Raw genomic sequence first — 25,522 nt, 5'->3', positions numbered from 1 at the left:
AAGTGATACAGAAGTGAAAAAATATGTTCAGAGTTGAAAACCACAGTTGGTAAATAGTTCCAAGTGTAGGCTTGTAGAAAAATATTAAGGCAGCATTCTATCTGTGCTGAAAGCACATTTTTAACAATTACATTTTACTATTGCAGAGAAATGAAAGGTATGCCTCTAAATGTATGTTTAATATTGTACTGGATTCTGTGTGAGTGTTCTGACCTCCAATTATATAGTTTTAAGAACATAAAAATTAGGAGCAGGAGTAGGCCATCCGGCCCCTCGAGCCTGCCCCACCATTCAACAAGATCATGGCTGATCTTCTGCCTCAACGCCATTTTCCTGCACCATCCCCATATCCCTTGATGCCTTCAATATCTAGAAATCTATCGATCTCTGTTTTGAATGTACTCAATGACTGAGCCTCCACAGCCCTCTGAGGTAGAAAATTCCAAAGATTCACCATCCTCTGAGTGAAGAAATTTCTCCTCATCTCAGTCCTAAATGGCCTACCCCTTATTCTGTGATCACTGGTTCTAGACTCTCCAGCCAGGGGAAACATCCTCCTTGCATCTACCCTGTCGAACCCTGTAACAATTTTGTATGTTTCAATTAGATTTTAGATCAAGTTAATGCGTCCCTCTGCATGCTATAGGAACCAAATCAGGCAAAGGGGTTCTTTTCCAAATCCTGTTCAAAGGGACCTGTTTTCACCTTTGGTTGCTGATAAACCAGGAGGACTTGGGTTTTGCTTGGATTATTTTCAAATGAATCAATATATTCTGAGGGAGTGAAGAGTTATTTCACAATAGCACTGAGTTGAAGGCACACGGTCCTTTAATGCATAAAATACAGTAAATATTTGGCACATAGTTCCTTTCACAGGAACTTTGTAAACATTGCTTGCGTTTGGAGGTGATGTGAACCCATTGAGTGGGTCAAGTATCAGTTGTGATTGGAAGAGTTCATCTCAAAAATCTGAAGGAAATGCACAAAAAACTATATTTCAAGCTTGCTTTGGTAAGAAAACAAGCTCATTGGGCAGTCAGATGTGGGTTTGCACATGTGTGTTGCCACGCAGTTATATGCTATTCTTTGCCTTGCCACATGAAGCAAAGATTTTCTTTAGTCCATTATAACTAAGTTTATTAGTAGCCACAATCTCACTAAGGCAATTCACAAATATTCCATTAAGGAGTAGAAGTTTGTAAAACTGAGATTCCTCACCTGGTGAGCTCTTTATCTCAATTGGGGAGGGGGGAAATGGAGATTGACAGCTAAGAAAGAGAGACTTGCATCTATGTAGTACCTTTCATAACTTCAGGGTGTCCCAAAGTGCTTTACAGCCAATGAAGTACTTTATGAAGTGTAGTCACTATTGTAACGTTGTATTGGATTCGTCGCATGCACCTCCTACCAGCTATCTATGGAGTTGCATAGATGGACAACAGGAATTGGGTCTCAGTCCATCCTGTCAGGCAAAGATTATATGCAACAGGGGAGAGGAAACTGAGAAGAGAAACAAATTAGTGGGAGGAAGAAAATTTGGTGTCTCTCCCCACCCCATTTGGCTGTCAGATATTGACAGTTATGGATACAGCACTGTGATCCTTTTTCAGTACTCTCTAGTGAGATAAAATCAATGGAACATCATTGGTAGATAAGGCTATTCTACCATGGCAATAGGCTTCATACTCAACTGGAAGAGTGAGTTATTAATTCATGCAAGCCGTGAAAATTCTTAATTTCACTCAGCATCTTCAATTAGATGTTTTTTAAAAAGACGTTTGTAAAGGGCAGTTCACAAGATCACAGAATAGTCTATACCCTGCATTGATCACTTTGTGTGAAGAATTTTCAGACATCAGTCTTGAATTTAACTTATAATAGTTTGAATCCATATCTCTTTATCCTACTCTCTCAAATAATATTCTGGATTTATTGTTCCATTCTCTTAACTATCTACAATACCTTTTAAGATCTCCTGTCGGACACCTTGGGCTCGATTTTAGGATCGTGTTTCCGGCGGGTTCCCAGCGGGGTGGCCCCGAAAATCCCGATATCCGGTCACGTGACTGGATCGCGACGAAATCCCGGCCACTTCCGGGTACCGCACTGACGTGCGGGGCTGCGCGCGCAAGCCCCGCTGGTGGGAATCCCGCAGGCAATTAAAGCCAGCGGGGTTCCACTTGAGAGTACTTACCTTGCTCGTTGTGGTCAGTTAATGAGCTGAAACAGCTGTCAAAAGAGGAAGTGTGGGATTTTAGGTTCAAGGCAGTGAGTTTCCCACACTGGGGGAAACAGTCTCCCTCCAACCAGGCGTGTTGCAGCCAGCAGCCTGTGGCAGGTGCCAAGGTGCGCTCCACGGGGGAGAGCCCTCACCCACGCAGGAGGCCACCGCGTCACATAGGGCAACCCCTGCCCTCCACCACCCCCCGCCAAGCCAGAGGACAGACCGACACGAAACCGCAGCCCCAGTCCGAGGAACCACACACCTACCCTGCACAACCCCTCAGACCAACACCTGCCAGTTGGGTGGTGTGTGGAGACCCTCGGAGGACGAAGAGCATGACCAGCACCAGCAGCCTCGCAGTCCACGCCGTCCGCCGCAGAGACGTGGATCCCCCCAACACGGTGTTGTTGCACGCCCACCTGCACAGCAGGAGGGAGGGCGACCACAGAGAGAGATGCGTCGCAGAGGGCACTACCCTCGCCACAGGGTCCACAGACCGAGGCGCAGCTCCCCGGACCTCTCCGAGCAGCAGTGCACAGGGAGGCGCAGATTCGCTCGACATGTAGTCGTGGAGATCTGCAGCCTCTTTCATGCCGAGCTGCTCCTGGCTGGCCCCAGCACCAACTGCTTACCTGTCGCTGGCAAAGTCACCACTGCCCTCCACACCTTCTCCTCCGCATCCTTCCAGGGTGCAGCCGGCTACACCGCCGATGTCTCTCAGTCGTATGCGCGGACGAGCCCTGCAAATACACCTGCACCTACTCTGCAGTAACACGATGGGTGGCATCAGTGGTGGGTCCTCATAGTGATACCCAGGAGCGGGCATTATTGGACACAACGGACAGGATTCGCGGAGACATGGCAGTGGTGGTGTCAATATAATGTGTGCTGTTTGTTGCTCTGAAATTCAATATGGGTAACACCCATGACAAACCCTCAGACACCCTTGTGCACCCCCTTCATGCTGACGAGACGTTTGCCTTACGCTGCCTACTGCACATATGTGATGCATGCCCTGTGGCTGCAGCACAGGTGGTGGCAGGTTGAGTGAGGCTGGCCGTGAGGGAGATGCACGAGAGGGTGAGTATGGGATGGAGCAATGAGATTGTATGAGGATTGGGTTGCGTGTTAGTGGCAGGATGAGTACTGGCGAGGTGAGTCGGTGGAGGTAAGATGAGGAAGGGGTGTGAGTGGGTATGAAGGGTGATGTGACAGAATAGTGTTGGCGGTGCCGAAGGAGATGTGGGGTGGGGGCAGTGTTGTGGCAGATGGAGTGTAGGGGAAAGACTTCGTGTTCTCACTGCGGCTGACCTACTGCGGTCATTGCAGCGCCTCCTGCACTGTATGCAGGTGGGCGATATGTTGGTGGCGCAGGTGACCCCCTCTGCCACCTTGAGCCAGGCCTTCTTGGTGGCAGAGGCAGACCGCTTCCTCCCGCCCGCCGGGGGGAAGATCTGTGTCCTCCCCCTCCTCCTCACCCCATCTGATGATAGCTGGGGTGAGGCATCATTAAACTGGGAGCAGCCTTTCCCCTGGGCTGCTCCATGCTGCAATTTGTCCCATTGGTTGCAGCATCTGTCAGTGGAGGACTGCCCCTTTAACTAGAGAGCCTCCAGCTGACAGATCGTACTGCGCATGCGCAGCCCGACCGACGCGCAGGCCAGCGCCGTGGACCCCGGAGGAGCAGGTAATTGATTCCTATTAGTGGGTTGCCTGCTACGATCGCGTGGGCAACCCACTAATTTCGCCGAGCGTGTTGACCACGCTCCCGGAGGACCACCCGCTGGGAACCTGCAGGCCTGCTAAATTCGAGCCCCTTCTTTCTAGGCTGAAAAGTCTCAAGTTTCTCCAGTCTTTCCTCACAGAATTTTGACACTAGGCATCAGTCTTGTGGCACTTCTCTGCAATGTCTCTAGCACTTGAATGTCTCCCTTGCTTCTCTGCGACCAGGACTGGAGATGGTAGTACTCGATGTGGTCTGACCAGAGCCCTATACAGTTTGGACCCAATTTTATCTGACTTGTATGCTGCTGTTTTCTTTTAGCTTTGTTACTGCTGCTGTACTTTGTTTGGACATGTTGAGTGTTGAGATTATGAAGATTTCTAGGTCTCTCTTGGCATCACTTGTAGTTATTTCAACACCATTCATGGAGTATGTGTGTCACTTTTTTTTCTTTCTCTGTGCACTATTTACACATGACAAGCCATTGCTCTGCCCACTTGCATATTTTGTTGAACTCATTTTACAATTTTTGAGCTGTCTCCTCCAATTCCACTGTTGTAGTTGTAGTAGTAGTATTGAGGTTACTCCTGAGAATCAGTTCCATTATTTTACACAAACTGGAAGTAAGACTATTGGGTCTTTGATTACCTAAGTCTGTTTGGTTTCCTTTTTGAATAAGGGCACCTCTTCGGTGTCTAGAAGCTCCATCGTAATAATGTCAGTACCTCATAAATCTCCTTCCTAGTCTCTGTTAGCACTCTGGGATAAATACCATTTAACCCTTGCGATTTATTTGTTTTAGCATCTGTAGGACTTCCATCTCATTTATATCAGTCATTGAATATACTTGGGTTATCTCTGCGAAAGGGCATAGGAACATAGGAACAGGAGTAGGTCATTCAGCCCCTCGAGTCTGTTCTGCCATTCAATTAGATCATGATCTGTATCTTAACTCCATCTACCTGCCTTGGTTCCACATGTTGTCACGTCTTCCTTAGCCAATACTTGGAGGAAGTAATCAGAATACTTACTATTTTATGTTTACATCCCCCTCCCCATCCCCCAATTCGGGCCTGTTTGTATCTTTTAGGGTTTTCATCTCTTTTCTGCCCTCTTACTACTAATGAATCTTTTACTGTTGTGTTTCACCTCTACTGCTATGCTTTTTTTTGTAAGTTGTCTGCCCTTTGAAAACCTCATCTTGTATATCTAAATAAATGAAAAACTAGATACTGTGCTGATTCATACCACTTAACTGTTTTTTGCATCTGTGCTACATTATGTATTTTCACCTAACTTGGTGTGTATCTACTGCTTTGATCCAGAAGTTGGAGCCCTAAATCCGGATTTACACTTCAGGTTTTCTGCTTTATTTGGAAGTTAAAGCTAAAGTTATAGGGTAAAGTAATCTGTTAGTTGTAAAGTGCTTTGGGACATCCTGAGGATGTATGGTGCTGTAGAAATGCAAGTTCCATCCTTTTTTTTCCCCTTTTTTATTTATGCACCCTTATTTGCATTTCATTACTTTCCTAAAAGTATTGCTCCTTCTATTGCAGGTTGTTCACCCAAAGACAGATGATCAGAGAGCTAGATTACAGGAAGCCTGTAAGGATATCGTTCTGTTCAAAAGTCTTGACGAGGTAAGTTAATTATAACTTATCATGGCTTACCGTGATGTTTTTTGATGGTGTGAGCTGTGACTAAATCTCAGCTATTTATCCATATATAATTTTGAGGGTATTTGAGATATTTCCAAAGTGTCTCACTTAGGATGGGCTGATTGCACAACATATCCTTAGATATGGGGATGGTGCTGGATGACTGGAGGATTGCAAATGTTACACCCCTGTTCAAAAAAGGGGAGAGGGATAAACCTGGCAATTGATGGGGAAACTTTTACGTTCATTAATATGGGACAAAATTAATTGGCACTTGGAAAAGTGTGGGCTAATAAATGAAAGTCAGCATGAGTTTGTTAAAGAAAAATCGTGTTTTACTAACTTGAGTTCTGCTATTTAATTAATGGAGAGGATTGATGAGGGTAGTGTGGTTGATGTGTGTGGACTTTCAAAAGGCATTTGATGAAAGTACCACATAATGGACTTGCAAAATTAAAGCCCGTGGGATTAAAGGAACAGTGGTAGCGTGAATACAAAATTGGCTAAGGGACAGAAAGCAAAGAGTAGTGGTGAATGGTTGTTTTTCAGACTGGAGGGAAGTATACTGTGGTGTTCCCCCGGGGTGGGGGGTGGCGGTCAGTATTAGGACCACTGCTCTTTTTGATATATATTGATGACCTGGACTCTGGTTTAGATAGTATAATTTCAAAGTTTGCAGTTGACATGAAACTCAGAAATGTAGTAAAAAATGTGGAGGATAGTAACAGACTTCAGGAGGACATAGACTGACTGGTGAAATGGGCAGACACATGGCAGATGAAATTTAATGCAGAAAAGTGTGAAGTGATACATTTTGGTTGGAAGAATGAGGAGAGGCAATATAAACTAAATGGTACAATTTTAAAGGGGGTGCAGGAACAGAGACACCTGGGGATGCATGTACACAAATCTGTGAAGGTGGCAGGACACGGTGAGAAGGCTGTTAAAAGTATATGGGATCCTGTGCTTTATTATTAGAAACAATTTTACAACACCAAGTTATCGTCCAACAATTTTATTTGAAATTCACAAGCTTTCGGAGGCTTCCTCCTTCCTCAGGTGAATGTTGTGGAAATGAAATCCTCGAACCCTTCGCATTTATAAATCACAGAACAATGCCTGGTAATCACCAGGCATTGTTCTGTGATTTATAAATGCGAAGGGTTCGAGGATTTCATTTCCACAACATTCACCTGAGGAAGGAGGAAGCCTCCGAAAGCTTGTGAATTTCAAATAAAATTGTTGGACTATAACTTGGTGTTGTAAAATTGTTTACAATTGTCAACCCCAGTCCATCACCGCGCATCTCCACATCTTTATTATTAGAGGCATAGAGTACAAAAGCAAGGAAGTTCTGCTAAACCTTCATAAAACACTGATTAGGCCTCAGCTGGAGTATTTTGTTCAATTCTGGGCACCGCACTTTAGGAAAGCTATCAAGGCCTTAGAGAGGGTGCAGAAGAGATTCACTAGAATGGTACCAGGGATGAGGGACTTCAGTTATGTGGAGAAGCTGGGGTTGTTCTCCTTAGATCAGAGAAGGTTAAGGGGAGATTTGATAGAAGTGTTCAAAATTATGAAGGATTTTGATAGAGTAAATAAGGAGAAACTGTTTCCAGTGGCAGAAAGGTTCGTAACCAGAGGACACAGATTTAAGGTGATTGGCAAAATAGCCAGAGGCGACATGAGGAAATATTTTTTTAAGCAGCGAGTTGTAATGATCTGGAATGCACTGCCTGAGAGGGTAGTGGAAGCAGATTCAATAGTAACTTTCAAAAGGGAATTAGAAATATACTTGAAGGGATAACATTTACAGGGCTATGGAGAAAGAGCAGGGGAATGGGACTAATTGGATAGCTCTTTCAAAGTCCGGCACAGGCACAGTGGGCCGAATGGCTGCCTCCTGTGCTGAACCAACTATGATACTGGAGTGCAGATCACAGGCTGAGACACCGGAACTTGAATTCGGATGTAGCGACTGAAGCATCCCCATGAATGGATCTATAAACAGCTATCTTAACGTCATTGGTCGGAAAGATACTCGATCTTTGCTTAAAGATGAGCTGACAAGACATCTGGAAATGGAGAATATAATTTAAAAAAATAGCATGGCTTTCTAAAAGGAAGCTCATGTTAACCAACCTTATTGCATTCTTTGAAGAAGTAACAGAAAGAATAGATAAGAGCAATGCAGTGGAAGTTGTATACATGGACATCCATAAGACTTTCAATAAGGTGCCACAAAGGACGGGTAGCAGAATGGATTGAAACATGGTTATAAAACAGAAAACAAAGGGTACGAGTTCAGGGAAGTTTCTCATACTGGCAGAAAGTGGGAAGTGGTGTCTCGTAGGGATCCATGCTAGGACCACTGTTTACCATTTACATAAATGATTTGGACTCAGGAATTGTAGGCATGGTGTTGAAATTTGCAGATGATACCAAATCTGGGGGTATAGTTAATAATGTGTAGGACTGCACTAAAATACAGAAGGCATAAACAGGCTGCAGAGTGTGTGGATAAATGGCAATTAAAATTCAATATAGCGAAGTGTGAGGTAGTTTATTTTGGTAGGATGAATAAGGAGGCCACTTATTCCTTGGAAGGTAAGAAACTAAATGAGGTAGAGATCTGGGTATACAGATAAATAAATCGCTAAAAGTAGCAACGCAAGTTGATAAGGCCATGAAGAGTGCATACAAAGTACTGGCTTTCATTTCCAGAGGACTAGAATACAAAAGCAGGGACGTGATGTTAAATTTATATAGAACCTTGGTTGAACCACACTTTGAGTACTGTGCGCTGTTCTAGTCTCCATACTACAAAAAGGATATTGAAGTGCTGGAGGAAGTGTAGAAAAGATTTACCAGAATTGAGAGGATGCAACTATCTGGAAAGATTGAGCAGGCTGGGGCTCTTTTTTCTGGAAAATAAACAAAAAGGAGACCTGATAGAGGTCTTCAAAATTATGAAGCGGTTTGATGGGGTGGATGTGAAGAAACTAGTTCCACTTGTGAGTGAGTCCAGAACAAGGTGGAATAAATACAAGACAGCCATTAACAGATTAAAAGGAATTCAGGTGGAATTTCTTTGCACAGAGAGTGGTGAGAATGGGGAACTTGTTGTCACATGGAGTGGTTGAAGCAAATAGCGTTGACACATTTAAGGAGAGGCTTGATGCATAAATGAAGGAGGAGGGAATAGAGGGATATGGGGCAAGGTGGGAAGAGATAATTAGAGTGACGGGAGGCTCTTGTAGAGCATAAACATTGGCATAGACCAGTTGGGCAGAATGGTGTGTTTCTGTGTTGCAGACCCTATGTAATTCTATGTAATGTATATGGGTTTCTTTCATCACTAAAATGTGAGGTTTTTAACTTCATATATGGGAGAATCTTGTATCTATAACATGCACCAATTTCATTTGTATTTTAATATGTTAAACACCATTCTTTGGACATTTATAAAGTTGAGGTGATTCTCCTGTCACATAATGGTTGGTTGTTGTGGAATGCCATTTCTTTTTCTGTTGCAATGACTTGTACCAACACAACAGCTATAGTATGATATCCGCAAACGTATACAAATAGGAATGGCCTGGCTAGTAATTCCACCAGATACAGTATTCATGTACCATGTGTCAAAAATGATCTGCATGTGTGAAATCAGGATCAATAGCTGGCAACAGTGAACAGCGTTCTATTCTTTGTTTTAAGACCTGAATCCAGAGGCACTTGCTCATAGAATGAAAAGATTTTATATCTCAAATGTCACACAATGCTGTGTTGGTCCATTTTTAAAGAGAAGTCGCAGAATTTTACAGCACATAAAGAGAATATTCTGCCCATGCTGCCTCTGCCAACTCTGAGTTTTTAACTTAGTCCAATTCCTCTGCACTTTCACCGTACGCTTTAAAATTGTTACTTCTGCAAATTTTTCTTCACTTCCCTTTTAAAAGTTATCATAGATTTTGTTTTCACCATGGTTTCTGGTAGGTCATTCCAACAATTCTCCTAACCTCTGTGGAAATTGTTTTTCTCTACTTAGATTTTTTAAATTTGTTCATGGGATGTGGGCATCGCTGGCGAGGCCAGCATTTATTGCCCATCCCTAATTGCCCTTGAGAAGGTGGTGGTGAGCTGCCTTCTTGAACCGCTGCAGTCTGTGTGGTGAAGGTTCTCCCACAGTGCTGTTAGGAAGGGAGTTCCAGGATTTTGACCTAGCGACGATGAAGGAATGGCGATATATTTTCAAGTCGGGATGGTGTGTGACTTGGAGGGGAACGTGCAGGTGATGTTGTTCCCATGTGCCTGCTGCCCTTGTCCTTCCAGGTGGTAGAGGTCGCGGGTTTTGGAGGTGCTGTCGAAGAAGCCTTGGTGGGTTGCTGCAGTGCATCCTGTGGATGGTACACACTGCAGACACAGTGCGCCGGTGGTGAAGGGAGTGAATGTTTAGGGTGCTGGGTGGGGTGCCAATCAAGCGGGATGCTTTGTCCTGGATGGTGTCAAGCTTCTTGAGTGTTGCTGGAGCTGCACTCATCCAGGCAAGTGGAGAGTATTCCATCACACTCCTGACTTGTGCCTTGGTGGAAAGGCTTTGGGGAGTCAGGAGGTGAGTCACTCGCCTCAGAATACCCAGCCTCTGACCTGCTCTTGTAGCCACAGTATTTATATGGCTGGTCCAGTTAAGTTTCTGGTCAACGGTGACCCCCAGGATATTGATGGTGGGGGATTCGGCGATGTTAATGCTGTTGAATGTCAAGGGGAGGTGGTTAGACTCTCTTGTTGGAGATGGTCATTGCCTGGCACTTGTCTAGCGTGAATGTTACTTGCCACTTATGAGCCCAAGCCTGAATGTTGTCCAGGTCTTGGTGCATGCGGTTACGGACGGCTTCATTATCTGAGGGGTTGCAAATGGAAGTGAACTCTGTGCAATCATCAGCGACCATCCCCATTTCTGACCTTATGATGGAGGGAAGGTCATTGATGAAGCAGCTGGAGATGGTTGGGCCTAGGACACTGCCCTGAGGAACTCCTGCAGCAATGTCCTGGGGCTGGGATGATTGGCCTCCAACAACCACTACCATCTCCCTTTGTGCTAGGTATGACTCCAGCCACTGGAGAGTTTTCCCCCTGATTCCCATTGACTTCAACTTTACTAGGGCTCCTTGGTGTCACACTCAGTCAAATGCTGCCTTGATGTCAAGGACAGTCACTCTCACCTCACCTCTGGAATTCAGCTTTTTTGTCCATGTTTGGACCAAGGCTGTAATGAGGTCAGGAGCCGAGTGGTCCTGGCGGAACCCAAACTGAGCATGGGTGAGCAGGTTATTGGTGAGTAAGTGCCGCTTGACAGCACTGTCGACGACACCTTCCATCACTTTGCTGATGATTGAGAGTAGACTGATGGGCGGTAATTGGCCGGATTGCATTTGTCCTGCTTTTTGTGGACAGGACATACCTGGGCAATTTTCCACATTGTCGGGTAGATTCCAGTGTTGTAGCTGTACTGGAACAGTTTGGCTAGAGGATCGGCTAGTTCTGGAGCACAAGTCTTCAGTACGACAGCCGGGATGTTGTCGGGGCCCATAGCCTTTGCTGTATCCAGTACACTCAGCTGGTTCTTGATATCACGTGGAGTGAATCGAATTGGCTGAAGACTGGCTTCTGTGATGGTGGGGATATCGGGAGGAGGCCGAGATGGATCATCCACTTGGCACTTCTGCCTGAAGATGGTTGCAAACGCTTCAGCCTTGTCTTTTGCACTCACGTGCTGGACTCCGCCATCGTTGAGGATGGGGATATTTACAGAGCCTCCTCTTCCTGTTAGTTGTTTAATTGTCCACCACCATTCGCGACTGGATGTGGCAGGACTGCAGAGCTTGGATCTGATCCGTTGGTTGTGGAATCGCTTAGCTCTGTCTATAGCATGTTGCTTCCGCTGTTTAGCATGCATGTCGTCCTGAGTTGTAACTTCACCAGGTTGGCACCTCATTTTTAGGTACGCCTGGTGCTGCTCCTGGCATACTCTTCTACACTCCTCATTGAACCAGGGTTGATCCCCTGGCTTGTTGGTAATGGTAGAGTGAGGAATATGCCGGGCCATGAGGTTACAGATTGTGCTGGAATACAATTCTGCTGCTGCTGATGGCCCACAGCGCCTCATGGACGCCCAGTTTTGAACTTTTAGATCTGTTCTGAATCTATCCCATTTAGCACGGTGGTAGTGCCACACAAACACGTTGGATGGTGTCCTCAGTGTGAAGACGGGACTTCATCTCCACAAGGACTGTGCGGTGGTCACTCCTACCAATACTGTCATGGACAGATGCATTTGCGACAGGTAGATTGGTGAGGACGAGGTCAAGTAGATTTTTCCCTCGTGTTGGTTCGCTCACCACCTGCCGCAGGCCCAGTCTCGTAGCTATGTCCTTCAGGACTCGGCCAGCTCGGTCAGTAGTGGTGCTACCGAGGCACTCTTGGTGATGGACATTGAAGTCCCCCACCCAGAGTACATTCTGTGCCCTTGCTACCCTCAGTGCTGCCTCTACCACCAATTCGGGCAGCGAATTCCATACACCCACCACCCTCTGGGTAAAAAAGATTTTCCTCATGTCCCCTCTAATCCTTCCGCCAATCAGCTTAAATCTTTGTCCTCTAGCTCTTGAACTCTCCTCTAGCTCTTGAACTCTCCGCTAGGGGAAACAGGTACTCCCTGTCTACTCTATCTAGGCCCCTCATAATTTTGTACACCTCAATCAAGTCTCCCCTCCGCCTCTTCTGCTCCAAGGAAAACGACCCCAGCCTATCCAATCTCTTCTCATAGCTGCAGTTTTCAAGCCTTGGCAACATTCATGTAAATCTTCTCTGCACTCTCTCCAAAGCAATTACATCCTTCCTGTAATGTGGTGACCAGAACTGCACACAATACTCCAGTTGTGGCCTTACCAACATTTTATACAGTTCCATTATTACATCCCTGCTTTTGTATTCTATACCTCAGCTAATAATGGAGAGCATTCCGTATGCCTTCTTTACAACCTTATCTACCTGTGCTGCCACCTTCAGGGACCTGTGCACATGCACTCCAAGAACTCTCACTTCCCCTCTACCCCTCTCAATATATTCCAGTTTACTGCGTATTCCCTTTTACTGTTTGCCCTCCCTAAGTGCATTATCTCACACTTCCCTGGGTTGAACTCCATTTGCCACTTTTCCGCCCACTCCACCAACCCATTGATATCTTCTTGGAGTCTACAGCTATCCTCTTCACTATCAACTACAGGGCCAATTATTGTGTCGTCTGCAAATTTGCCAATCATGCCTCCTACATTCAATTCCAAATCATTTATATATACCACAAACAGCAAGGGACCCAGCACTGAGCCCTGTGGCACACCACTGGAAACGGATTTCCGTTTGCAAAGACATCCATCGATTTTTACCCTTTGTTTCCTGTTAGTGAGCCAATTTTGGATCCAATTCGCCACATTTCCCTGTATCCCATGGGCTTTTACCTTTCTGACCAGTCTGCCATGTGGGACCTTGTCAAATGTCCATGTAGACAACATCCACTGCACTACCCTCATCAATTCTCCTTGTCACTTCCTCAAAGAATTCAATCAGATTTGTAAGGCATGACCTTCCCAAACAAATCCATGCTGACTATCCCTGATTAAACCATGCCTTTCCAAGTGACAGTTTATCCTATCTCTCAGTATTAATTCTAATAGTTTGCCCACCACCGAGATAAGACTGACCGGCCTATAATTGTTCGGCCTTTCCCTCGTACCCTTTTTAAACAATGGTACTATGTTTGCAGTTTTGCAGTCCTCTGGTACCTCCCCTGTATCTAGTGAGGATTGGAAAATGACCCTCAGAGCATCCGCTATTTCCTCCCTGGCTTCCTTCAATAGCCTCGGAAACAATCCATCCGGCCCTGGTGATTTATCAACTTTTCAACAGGTGCAGCAAGCACTTAGGAAGGCGAATGGTATGTTGGCCTTCATTGCAAGAGGATTTGAGTACAGGAGCAGGGATGTCTTACTGCAGTTATACAGGGCCTTGGTAAGACCATATCTGGAGTATTGTGTGCAGTTTTGGTCTCCTTGTCTGAGGAAGGATGTCCTTGCCATGGAAGGAGTGCAACGAAGGTTTACCAGACTGATTCCTGGGATGGCGGGACTGACGTATGAGGAGAGATTGGGTCGACTGGGCCTATATTCACTTGCGTTTAGAAGAATGAGAGGCGATCTCATCGAAACGTTTAAAATTCTAATGGGACTAGACAGACTAGATGCAGGGAGGATGTTCCCGATGGCTGGGGAGTCCAGAACCAGGGGTCACAGTCTCAGGATACGGGGTATGCCATTTAGAACCGAGATGAGGAGAAATTTCTTCACTCGGTGGTGAACCTGTGGAATTTTCTACCACAGAAGGCAGTGGAGGCCAAGTCATTCGATGTATTCAAGAAGGAGATAGGTATATTTCTTAATGCTAAAGGGATCAAGGGATATGGGGAAAAAGTGGGAACAGCGTACTGAGTTAGATGATCAGCCATGATCATTTTGAATGGCGGAACAGGCCCGAAGGGCCGAATGGCCTACTCTTGCTCCTATTTTCTATGTTTCTATGTTTCAAGGATTCCAGTCCCTCTTGTACTTCCCCTGTCGTTATGTTTACCTTATCCAATATTTCACACCTCTCCTCTTTAGCTACTACGTCCGAATCATCCCTTTCCCTTGTGAATACGGAGACAAAATATTCATTTAAAACCCTTCCCACATCCTCTGCTTCTACACACAAGTTACCCTTATCATCCCTGATCGGTCCCACCTTTTCCTTAGCTATCCTCTTGTTCTTAATGTACTGATAAACATCTTTGGGTTTTCTTCACAATCTTACTAGTTAATATTTTATCATGCCTTCTCTTTGCTTTCCTTATTTCCTTTTTTACGTCATCCCTGTACTTTCTATACTCCTCTTGGCTTTCTGCAGTATTTAGTTTTCTGTGACAGTCATGAGCTTTCTTTTTCTGCTTTATCTTGCCCGGTATACTTCTAGACAACCAGGGGGCTCTAAATTTGGCAGTGCCACTCTTCTTCTTCGAGGGGACGTTTGTCTGCACTGTACCCATAGAATTTCACTTTTTAGTGCCTCCCACTGGCTTGCCATTCAATTTCTCCTCAGGTAGTTGTGTGCAGTTCAATTCTGCCAAATCACCTCTTAGTTCTGTAAAATTTGCCTTTCCTCAATTTAAAATGTTTACTCCTGATTTAACTCTGTCCTTTTCCATAATAATGCTAAAACTTACTGAATTGTGGTCACTATCCTGAATATGGTCACCCACTGTCACTTCACCCACTTGCCCATCTTCATTTCCCAGGACTAAATCTAGAATTGCATCCCCTCTTGTTGGGCTTATTGGCTAAAAAAGTTCTCCTGGACACCGATCAAGAATTTTGCACCCTCTGTGCCCCTTATTGTCAGTAATGTGTATTGTCTGACATATGTTCTTTTGTATTGTTAATTCTGTCAACAATTTGCTGTGCAAGTGCACATAAGAGATTTAATTGTATAAATGATCCAAATCAAAGCTGAGAATTATGCTTAAGTAGGAACATGAAGTCAGGGTGCCGTAATGATGTTTGTGATTTGGGCACTTGAGTGAAAACAGAAAATATGGAATCGGGAAGGAGGCACTGCATCAGGGCCTGTGTTTCTCTCTTATGAGTCCCCCCCCCCCCCCACCCTGTGGCCATTTATTTATAATGTAACTTCACGTCTTTTCTTACCTTCACATTTATTCCTGTTGAACTTGTCTATTTCTCACGGTGATGGTTAAACACTGATACCAGTAAGCATCAATTGAAGCCACAGGAGGTGGGAGTGGGAGGGTTCAAGTGTGCATGGGAGGATTTTGTCTAGTTAAGCTGGTGGTGGTGATTTTTTCTTTGGCTGCTGCTTTAACTGCCTTCATAAAATCACCCCATGTCATAACCATTCTAGTTTGTGTTTGAATTTGTCACAAAGCGCTAGAGTTACATTGTAGTTTCCAGAAGAGAAGTAGTATCTAGATAATTACTAATACAAGGCGTAATCTGATGTATGTAATTTGATGTGATTATGAAGTTGGATTTAGGAATATAGGAACTGGAGTCGGCCATTCGATAAGATAATGGCTGATCTGTGATCTAACTCCATATACCCGCCTTTGGCCCATATCCCTTAATACCTTTGTTTGCCAAAAAGCTATCTATCTCAGATTTAAATTTAGCAATTGAGCTAGTATCAATTGCTGTTTGCGGAAGAGAGTTCCAAACCTCTACCACCCTTTGTGTGTAGAAATGTTTTCTAATCTCGCTCCTGACAGGTCTGGCTCTAATTTTTTAGACTGTGCCCCCTACTCCTAGAATCCCCTACCAGCGGAAATAGTTTCTCTCTATCCACCCTATCCGTTCCCCTTAATATCTTATAAACTTCGATCAGATCACCCCTTAACCTTCGAAACTCTAGAGAATACAACCCCAATTTGTGTAATAATTTCTGACTAATTGATAATTATCTTTCGTTATTTTGACCCCTGGGTTGCGAAGTACAATACGACCAAGATTATAGTGACAAAGATTTAATAGGGCATCACAGAATCTCTGCAGAGGAGGATATGAAAAATTAAAATCAATTGCCTGTTTTAGAAATAATCAATTATATCCATGCACGTTGATATAATTTATTCATCTTGGGCTATAAATGTAGTTTAGCTAAGTGTTTTCATCTACTGGCAGTTTGATATGATAAATACCTTTTTTATAGTTTCCACTGTATGACTTGATAGAAAATGTGCTGTTTCAAGGCAGCAAAACACCAAACTGTTAACAATCTGAAGGAAGCAAAATCATTTTATTTATATAATTTCTGACTTTCTCTTTCAAGGGATGGGGATTGAGGGAGAAAGTATTGATGCTTTGGTGGCCCATTGTTGAACAAGAGCCGTCTGGTACCTCACCCAAGTGGTCAATTCTTTCTGGTAGTGACTGCGGGCAAACTTTTAAATCCATGAAGGGCATCACAGCTGAGTCCAGTTCTGTCCACACCCATGTACCGTTTTCAGGAATCGCTTGATAGAGATCGGGAGAGGGTACCCCAGCTGATTTTTTTTCTCTCCTTCCCAATCCAGGATTTCTAAGGCCAGTTGCAGCTTCCCTTTAGCTTCTGTGTCTGAGGTTGGTGAACTCAGCACAGATTGGGAATCGAAATTTGGACCTACCTGGTCTGTGTGATTTAGCTACTTGTAAACCAGCTGAACCACTGGGGATCAAATTTTTTTTTTAAACTGAAATTGGAATGCCCAATTTGGTTTTATTTTTTTTACAATTTGCTAAGTGTGTTTAATTGTGTCGAATTTCTTTCACGTCCTTTAAGCTCACACAACTAATAGTGTGTATATCAACATTCTCCTTGTACTAGTTAAATTTTGTGAACCAGTTAACTGACAGCAGGTTTTATGGAAAATATAACTGGATGGTTTCAGTGAAAGTTAGAATTGAAAACTTTTGGTTGAGTCTTTTTGCATCTGAAAGTAGGCTCTATTAAGCCAGGCTTAGTTGTTGCAAGGCATGTATGTTAAAGGGATTAATACAGTTTTCAAGGTGTTCAGTTATTTACCCAAGGTCATATTACTGATGAATTTATTTTTTCGATGAGTGACTTGCTGGAAACAAGGGGAGCATTATGTTCATTAATATCACTGACTCTTTTACATGGACTTCTTAAACAATATGCACTCCCATTGTTTTCAGTGAGATGGAGCAGAAGGATGTCATGATTCAGTGTCGCTTTACACATGTTTAAAGATTTGCACTAATGTGATTGTAGTATGCAAAACGTCCTTTTCTGACAAAAGCTTCATAAAACATTTGGGCTGTAATTTTACGAAAGCGTATTATAGTTCTTTGAAATTTAGTGCAGAAAACTAGCAAAAAATAAAACTTTGTGCCTTGTACTGACTTTGTAGCTGGAAGGACCTACTGAACCCTAATTCACCTAAACCTTCAATGTTGGTGTGACTGCTATGTGGTATTTATCGAAACCTGTTCAGAATACGATTCCCACTCCTGATTTGTCTTGCTTTTAGTTTGAGTACAGATCTTGCTTTGCGTATTTGAACTGGAAATAAAAGTGGTGATAGTATTTGCAGAAAACATTTGTTTCAATTTTATCAGCGCACCTGCTGATACCTACAAATCCGTATGGTGCCTGGCATCATAGAACTGGGATTTAAGGCCATTTATTGTTTCTCATGCTTTACAAGAGGGATCAGGTCTCTAATGGGGCTGAAGGTGATACAACAGCATTGGAAGATGTCGTTTGCATTTAGAGTAGATTAAAATGTTTATTTTTGGCTCTAAATAGATTGATATAATTGATCCGTTAGCGACCTAGAAGGACTTGTATTCTTCTAGCCCCATATCACACCATTGAATTATGAAAGCACATTAACTAAATATCACAATAGTAGTGAGATAAATGACCAGTTTTGGTGCATTAATTGAGGCAGTAATGTTAGCCAGAACACGGGGAGAATCCCTGTTCTTCTTCAAATAATGCCAGGATATTTAACATCCATCCAGGTGGCTCATTCAAAAGACAGTACATCTGACAATGCAGCACTTTGCGTGTACTTCTGTCTGGTTTCCGTCAAGATTTAGGTGCTTAAGTTGTGACGTGAGACCTGAACCCATAATCTTATGACCCAGATTGTGTTTATTTACCTACCCATTTAGCCTGAGTGGTTGAAAGAGAGGATGTACACGAGGCCAGTGTCTGAAGACCAAAGGGTGTAGGAGGAAAAGAAAGTCTGGAGAATGTTAGGTGTAGAGGGGAAAAAGGGAACGGAATGATTTGGAGATGAGGAGGTGGAGGATTTTAAAATAAATGTTTGGGGCCTGGGAGCTCGTGTAGGTCCATGAAGAAGGAAGTAATGAGCAACTGGAGCTTAGTGTAGGACAGAGTATGGGCAGCTGCATTTTGGACAAGTTGAAATAATGCAGCATGGACAGTTAGGACGGAGAGCATTAGAATAACTGACGACGGGGTGACAAAAACATGAATAAGGGTTTCAGCGATGATTGGGTGTGGCGGAGGGTGGAAGCTGAAGTGATGATCGAGGCAGGCAGTGTTATCAAGATGGAAGTAAGTGCTCTTGGTGCCTGAAGATTTGGACTTTGAAACAATGCACAGGTTCAAACAGAATGCAAAGGTTTTGCGTAATCTGTTTCAGCCTGGCTGAGGAGGGTGGAATTGATCTATCGAGCAATGTTTATGGCAGGCACCGAGAATGATGGCTTGAAAGAAATTGTGACTTATCTGTGACCTGCTGTCAAACAGGCAGACAACCTGGTCCTCTTCAGTGCACTTATCCCCAGAACCCAGGCCACAAACTCACTGAGCATTTTCAGGCCCCAGTGATCCCACATCCCATCCTCCAATATTACTTCCAGGCCCATCTGTCACCCTCGCCCCCCCCCCCCCCCCCCAACAATCCCTCCTTTCCACACTCCAACCTCTCTTGCTCTTATTCGAATAGTGCCTTGGAATCTTTTATGTCCACGAGAAGGCAGAGGGGGCCTCGGTTTAACATCTTATCTGAAAGATAACGCCTCCGACAATACTGCACTTAAGTGTCAGCCTAGATTATGTGCTCAATTGAGTGGGGCTCAGAGGAGTGAGTGCTATCGTAGAGCAACGGCTGACTCTTAGAAGCCACAATTAGAGTATGAGATGGCAATAATGAGAAAGAGTTGGACAGAGTGACAGTGATACCACAATAAGAAGTGTGACAGCTATGCTGAGAGAGAAAAAAGATGGAAGATACAAAGCATACCACAAAAGATTGAAGTGAGAAGGAAGCAGAGAGCAGTTGCAGGAAACGATAACATTTCTCTGAACAATGCCATGGAAGATGAACTAGATTATAATACATTCCCACAATGTTATATGGTTTAACGCAACTGTCATTATAAAACAGCTTGTTCTCCAAGTTTTCCATGAGTGATTCAGTCGGAGATCTGCATATTCTTTTTTTTTTCTGTCTCTCAATCTCTAAAGCTTTGACAAGCCTTGTGCATGTATGTTGCATTCCACAGAGGCACAATTTTTTGCATCTGAAATAGAATCCAGTTCTGAGGGAAAGAAGGGAGAAAACCAGTCATATCATAGATTTTTCTGACCCAGAATCAGTAATTTACAACTTTTCTATGATTCTAGGTACAGTTAACCTCTAAGTGAGCTCAAGAATTCACAAATGGCTATATTTACCTGGACTTGTCCATTTAGACTGCTTTCCCACAGGGAGTACTTGAGCAATGGCCTCAGTGGGACAGGCCAGGTTAAACACAGTTACGTCTTTGCAGCTAAACATTACAATCGTGCTTTAAGCCACAGACTACCCGTCGGCAAAGTATGGAGATTTCCTAAAAGAAACACAGGATAAATTCAGGCCTGATTAAGGTCACCTGGTTGTTTTGTTGAGAAGCTTTGATAAATTTAGGGTGTAATGTCATTGGACCAAATTGCCAGTGTAGCACTCAAGCAAGTTCCCAATGGCCAGTGTTATGCACATCTTTCTAGTGGCCTAAATTGGCTGCATTGTCATCACATCATGCTAAACCAGAATAATTAAAGACGAGAGGCCAACAATAATCTTCTTACTTTAATCCTCCTTAATTAAATTGGCTTCTGTAGCAGTTATTTCCTTGGGTACTGTACGAGACGGTGGTTACAGAATAATGCTTTAGGACAAAGTTAAACATAAATCCAGTATTTGCATCTTGTACTGTACTGTACTTGTTATAACTTACATCAATCACAATGCATAGGGAAAGTTGCAATACAGCAGTCTTAATTCAGACATGATAAGTTAATTTGCTGTATATGACAAAGAAGTTAATTGACTGCATTAATTGTTTTGCTGGGCGTCTACTCTACATGTCTTTGTTTTAGGTTGAGATCACTGTATGATGCTAAATTGTCATATTCTGACAATTTTGATTTACTTGTGATAGTTTGAGCAAAGCCTCAAACCAATAAAATTCTTTTTGTGGCCGTTGCAAATGCTTCTGAATTGTTTCTGCCACCTCACTCTTTAGGCAGATTATTTTGCATTTACATTGGAAAATAGGAACAGGAGTAGGCCATTCAGCCCCTCGTGCCTGCTCCGCCATTTGATAAGATCATGGCCGATCTGTGATCTAACTCCATACACCTGCCTTTGGCCCATATCCCTTAATACCTTTGGTTGCCAAAAAGCTATCTATCTCCGATTTAAATTTAGCAATTGAGCTAGTATCAATTGCCGTTTGCGGAAGAGAGTTCCAAACTTCTACCACCCTTTGTGTGTAGAAATGTTTTCTAATCTCGCTCCTGAAAGGTCTGGCTCTAATTTTTAGACTGTGCCCCCTACTCCTAAAATCCCCAACCAGTGGAAATAGTTTCTCTCTATCCACCCTATCTGTTCCCCTTAATATCTTAAACTTCGATCAGATCACCCCATAACCTTCGAAACTCTACAGAATACAACCCTAATTTGTGTAATCTCTCCTCGTAACTTAACCCTTGAAGTCCGGGTATCATTCCAGTAAACTTACGCTGCACTCCCTCCAAGGCCAATATGTCCTTCCGAAGGTGCGGTGCCCAGAACTGCTCACAGTACTCCAGGTGCGGTCTAACCAGGGTTTTGTATAGCTGCAGCATAACTTCTGCCCCCTTGTACTCTGGTCCTCTAGATATAAAGGCCAGCATTCCATTAGCCTTCTTGATTATTTTCTGCACCTGTTCATGTCACTTCAATGATCTATGTACCTGAACCCGTAAGTCCCTTTGGACATCCACTGTTTTTAACTTTTTATCATTTAGAAAGTACCCTGTTCTATCCTTTTTTGATCCAAAGTGGATGACCTCACATTTGTCTACATTGAATTCCATTCACCTAATCTATCAATATCGCTTTGTAATTTTATGTTTTCATCTACACTGCTTACAATGCCACCAATTTTTGTGTCATCAGCAAACTTAGATATGAGACTTTCTATGCCTTCATCTAAGTCGTTAATAAATATTGTGAATAATTGAGGCTCCAAGACAGATCCCTGCAGGACTCCACTAGTTACATCCTGCCAATGTGAGTACTTACCCATCATCCCTACTCTCTGTCGCCTTTCGCTCAGCCAAGTTCCTAACCAAGTCTGTACTTTTCCCTCGATTCCATGGGCTTCTATCTTAGCTAACAGTCTCTTATGTGGGACCTTATCAGATGCCTTCTGGAAGTCCATATAAATAACATCCATTGACATTCCCCTGTCCACTACTTTAGTCACCTCTTCAAAAAATTCGATCAGGTTTGTCAGGCACGACCTACCTTGCACAAATCCATGCTGTCTCTCTCTGATTAACTGAAAATTCTCGAGGTGTTCAGTCACCCTATCTTTAATTATAGACTCCAGCATTTTCCCCACAACAGATGTTAGGCTAACTGGTCTATAATTCCTCAGTTTCCCCCTCTCTCCTTTCTTAAAAAGCAGAGTGACATGTGCAATTTTCCAATCCAGAGGGACAGTTCCTGAATCTAGAGAACTTTGAAAGATTATAGTTAGGGCATCCGCAATATGCTCACCTACTTCCTTTAAAATCTTCGGATGGAAACCATCTGGTCCTGGGGATTTGTCACTCTTTAGTGCTGTTATTTTCTTCATTACTGTTGCTTTACTTACGTTAATTTTATCGAGTCCCTGTCCCCGATTCAATATAAGTTTTCTTGGGATTTCTGGCATGCTATCCTCTTTCGACTGTAAATACTGACGCAAAGTAATTGTTCAACATGTCCGCCATTTCCCCATTGTCAATGACAATATCCCCACTTTCAGTTTTTAAGGGGCCAACTCTGCTTCTGACCACCCTCTTTTTCCTAATATAACTATAAAAGTTCTTCGTATTGGTTTTGATATCCCTTGCGATTTAAAACACTAATGTATTATTGCAATAGATAAAGCCATGATTTAATTTGATAAATTCTACTTTCTTTATTTCATGGAGCGACCCTCACAGATTTCCTAAGTGGTTTGTCTCAATTCTTTTTCCAAAGAAGGTGGCCTCTTTGGCATATCCATCGTTCTACATTTACGTTTATATTGTTACGTGCAAGGAGCAGTGATCCAAGCTATAACATTGTGTACAATAGCATTCAGCAGATAGCAGAGTCACTACGTGAAGGTTTGCCATTATTCCATGCAGACTGAATTGGCGCTAAATACTTATAATGCAGCTGCATTTGGACCTTCAGCATAATTATGGTGGTCATAAGTGCTAGCAACTTCTATGGTGCTGTTCTGGTCTTAATCTTGTGGAAAAATGGCAAGCCAGCAACATCTTTTTGTTATTGAGGATGGATGTGGCATGCAACAGCATATTATCAAGAGTACAAGTCTACGTGGCATTTGGATAGGACTGACTCCCAAGTTTGAGGTGGGTTTGTTCTTCTACCAGCTTTCCAATTATTTGCTCAATTTTATCTCGTGTGTGGATTAGATGTGATTAGAAAGCTAAGGCGGTGAATGTTTGTACTTGATTAAAAATGATTCATGGATATCTGCCTTTTTCAGTAGAGGGATGACCTGATGGAAAGCTTCAAGATTATAAAGGGTTATGATGAAGTAAATAGTGATTGATTGTTTCCACTGGTTGGTAAGAGGGCACAATTTTAAGATAAAGAATTTGAAAAGGTTAGAAAGTTTTCTTTACATAGTGTGGCTAGAATGTGGAATTCTCTGCCACAAACCGTTGTTGATGCAGAGCCCATTAATTCTTTTAAAAAACAGTTGATAGTTCCTTGAAAACATGTATTAAAGGTTACGGGGAATGAACAGAAGCTTGGGTTTTGACTAGGTGGCTCATATGGAGAAAAACATCAGTATGAACTTGATGGGTGGCCTGTTTCTGTGCCCTAACATATGATTCTGTGTCAGGGTTTTAAAAACTATATCACTAATGAGAGATAAGGGGATGGCCTGAAGTCCATCAGCAAATTTCATATGTATTAAGAAAGCTCAGTGAAGGGCCAAGGCCCATGTTGCAGGTTGAAAGGAGTGAAGGAATTGGGAGATAAATCCTGAATAATTAGATTTAGGAGGAAGAAAAGATTGAGCGCTCTTCCAATTCTGGCCTCTTGTGCATCCCCTATTTTAATCACTCCGCCATTGGCTACCGTGCCTTTAGCTGCTTAGGCTCTAAGCTCTGGAATTCTCTCCGTAAACCTCTCCGTGTCTCTACCTCTCTCTCTCCTCTAAGATACTCCTTAAAATTTACCTCTTTGAACAAGCTTCTGGTCACCTGTCCTAATATCTCCTTGTGTGGCTCGTTGTCAAATTTTGTTTGCTGATCGCCCCTGTGAAGCTCCTTGGGATGTTTTATTACGTTAAAGGTGCTATATAAGTGCCAGTTATTTTTGTTGTTGAGGTAATGGGTTCAGCAATTTGAGTTCCTGGCAAAGAATGAGATGGAATAGAAAACAGTGTAATGAGTCTTCAGCTGCATTTATATTGTGTTAGAGTCATGCTAATTCTAACATATGGATGTTGCACAGCCAAAATAAACAAATGAATTTTCTAATGTTCACGGATGGAAGACTTGTTGTTGCCACTAGCTGTGTGAGACCAATGCATTGGCAGCACTGTCATGGCACTCATTGCAATATAAAAGCAGCTTTAATTTCAATATATTTTGTATACAGGGAAGAGGAAGAGCAGATAGGATGAACTATTTGTTGCTAAGGAAGAGTAACAGGAAAACTCAGAAGACCACGGATCATACTATCATTGATAAAATGGAGAGAAGTGCTGGAGTGGAGAGAATAATTGGATGTCAGACAATATTTTTCTTGCATCATGTTCAGGAGTGAGAGGGAGGTGTTGGTCTCTCCCGACATGGGAGTAATATTGACATCTTGGAAGGATGTGATTTGTTTCCACTGGTGCAGATGGTCACTAAATTTGTTATTCAATCTTTTCCAAATCATCAATGTTTGAGCCCAGGTCAGACTGCTTCAGAGGCTTGAAACTCCTTTCCTCTTGACAACCAGTAGTGTTGAGGTTGGAATCAGAAAGCTGTGATAAAATTGTAGGGCTGTCTGCTTGCCCATCGTTCCCCTCCCTACCCGTTACCTATCTGAAAGATAATTTTTGTTGTTTTCATTTTGCTTGATGTGAGATGGTCCTGGTGTAATATTTAATGAGATCCATGCAGACTATACATTGCACCTGGACCACAACCCTTATGTATACTTTACCTTGTTGCTTACCATACTATTAATACTTGTTTAGTTTATGTCCATATGCTACAAGCCTTCAAAAGGAAGTTCGTGTGAATGGAAGGCAACTTATAGAACATAGATGGGGCTAGTTATGACTAATTATATCAGTTACTGCACTCTCCTGGAGCTTGGATTGTATTCAGAGCGGAATTCCCCAGAATTTTCCCCAAATTGGCCTAATATTTTCTTCGCTCTTTTTTGCCTCTGCTAGGAGTGTGTGATTGGGGTGGATGGGTTGATGTTGCATGTCGACTGTACCATGTCTAGATGGGACAGGATGGATGACGAGTTGGTCTTGTCCTTTTTCTTAAGTTTCATGTGCAATAGCTCCATTATTCTGGTGGCAGAAACATAGGCAGCGATTTTTAAAGGGAGGGTGGGTACGGTGCGCGCGAGCCTCGAAGCAGGCGACGCACCTGGAGACTCGGGACATGGAGGCCGACTGATCTGATCTTGATGGCCAGGCTTCATTTACATAAATATTCCCGGAATCCTGCCCAAACCCAGCCAGACGCTCCACCTGGCTGGCAAGGGGGAGAGCAGGAATTTTGCGGCAG

The 25,522-nt window shown here is 43.2% G+C and overlaps 1 protein-coding gene across 4 annotated transcripts in view; it reads left to right on the top strand.

The window, feature by feature from the left end:
• prkar2aa (protein kinase, cAMP-dependent, regulatory, type II, alpha A) overlaps positions 1–25,522 on the top strand; it is a 279,167-nt gene that overhangs the window by 174,316 nt on the left and 79,329 nt on the right. For all 4 annotated transcript variants that reach the window (XR_010966041.1, XR_010966042.1, XM_067998425.1 and 1 more), the window contains one exon: positions 5,504–5,587. Coding sequence is in view for 2 of the 4 variants with exons in the window: in XM_067998425.1 (XP_067854526.1) it covers positions 5,504–5,587 (84 nt within the window). In the remaining 2 variants the exon portion in view is untranslated. The remainder of the gene's footprint in view (positions 1–5,503; positions 5,588–25,522) is intronic.

The sequence above is a fragment of the Heptranchias perlo genome, chromosome 17 (genome assembly GCF_035084215.1).
Source record: "Heptranchias perlo isolate sHepPer1 chromosome 17, sHepPer1.hap1, whole genome shotgun sequence".
NCBI classification, from domain to species: Eukaryota; Metazoa; Chordata; class Chondrichthyes; order Hexanchiformes; family Hexanchidae; genus Heptranchias; species Heptranchias perlo.
Note: the sequence above shows the minus strand (reverse complement) of the source record. Positions and strands in the feature narration are given on the sequence as shown.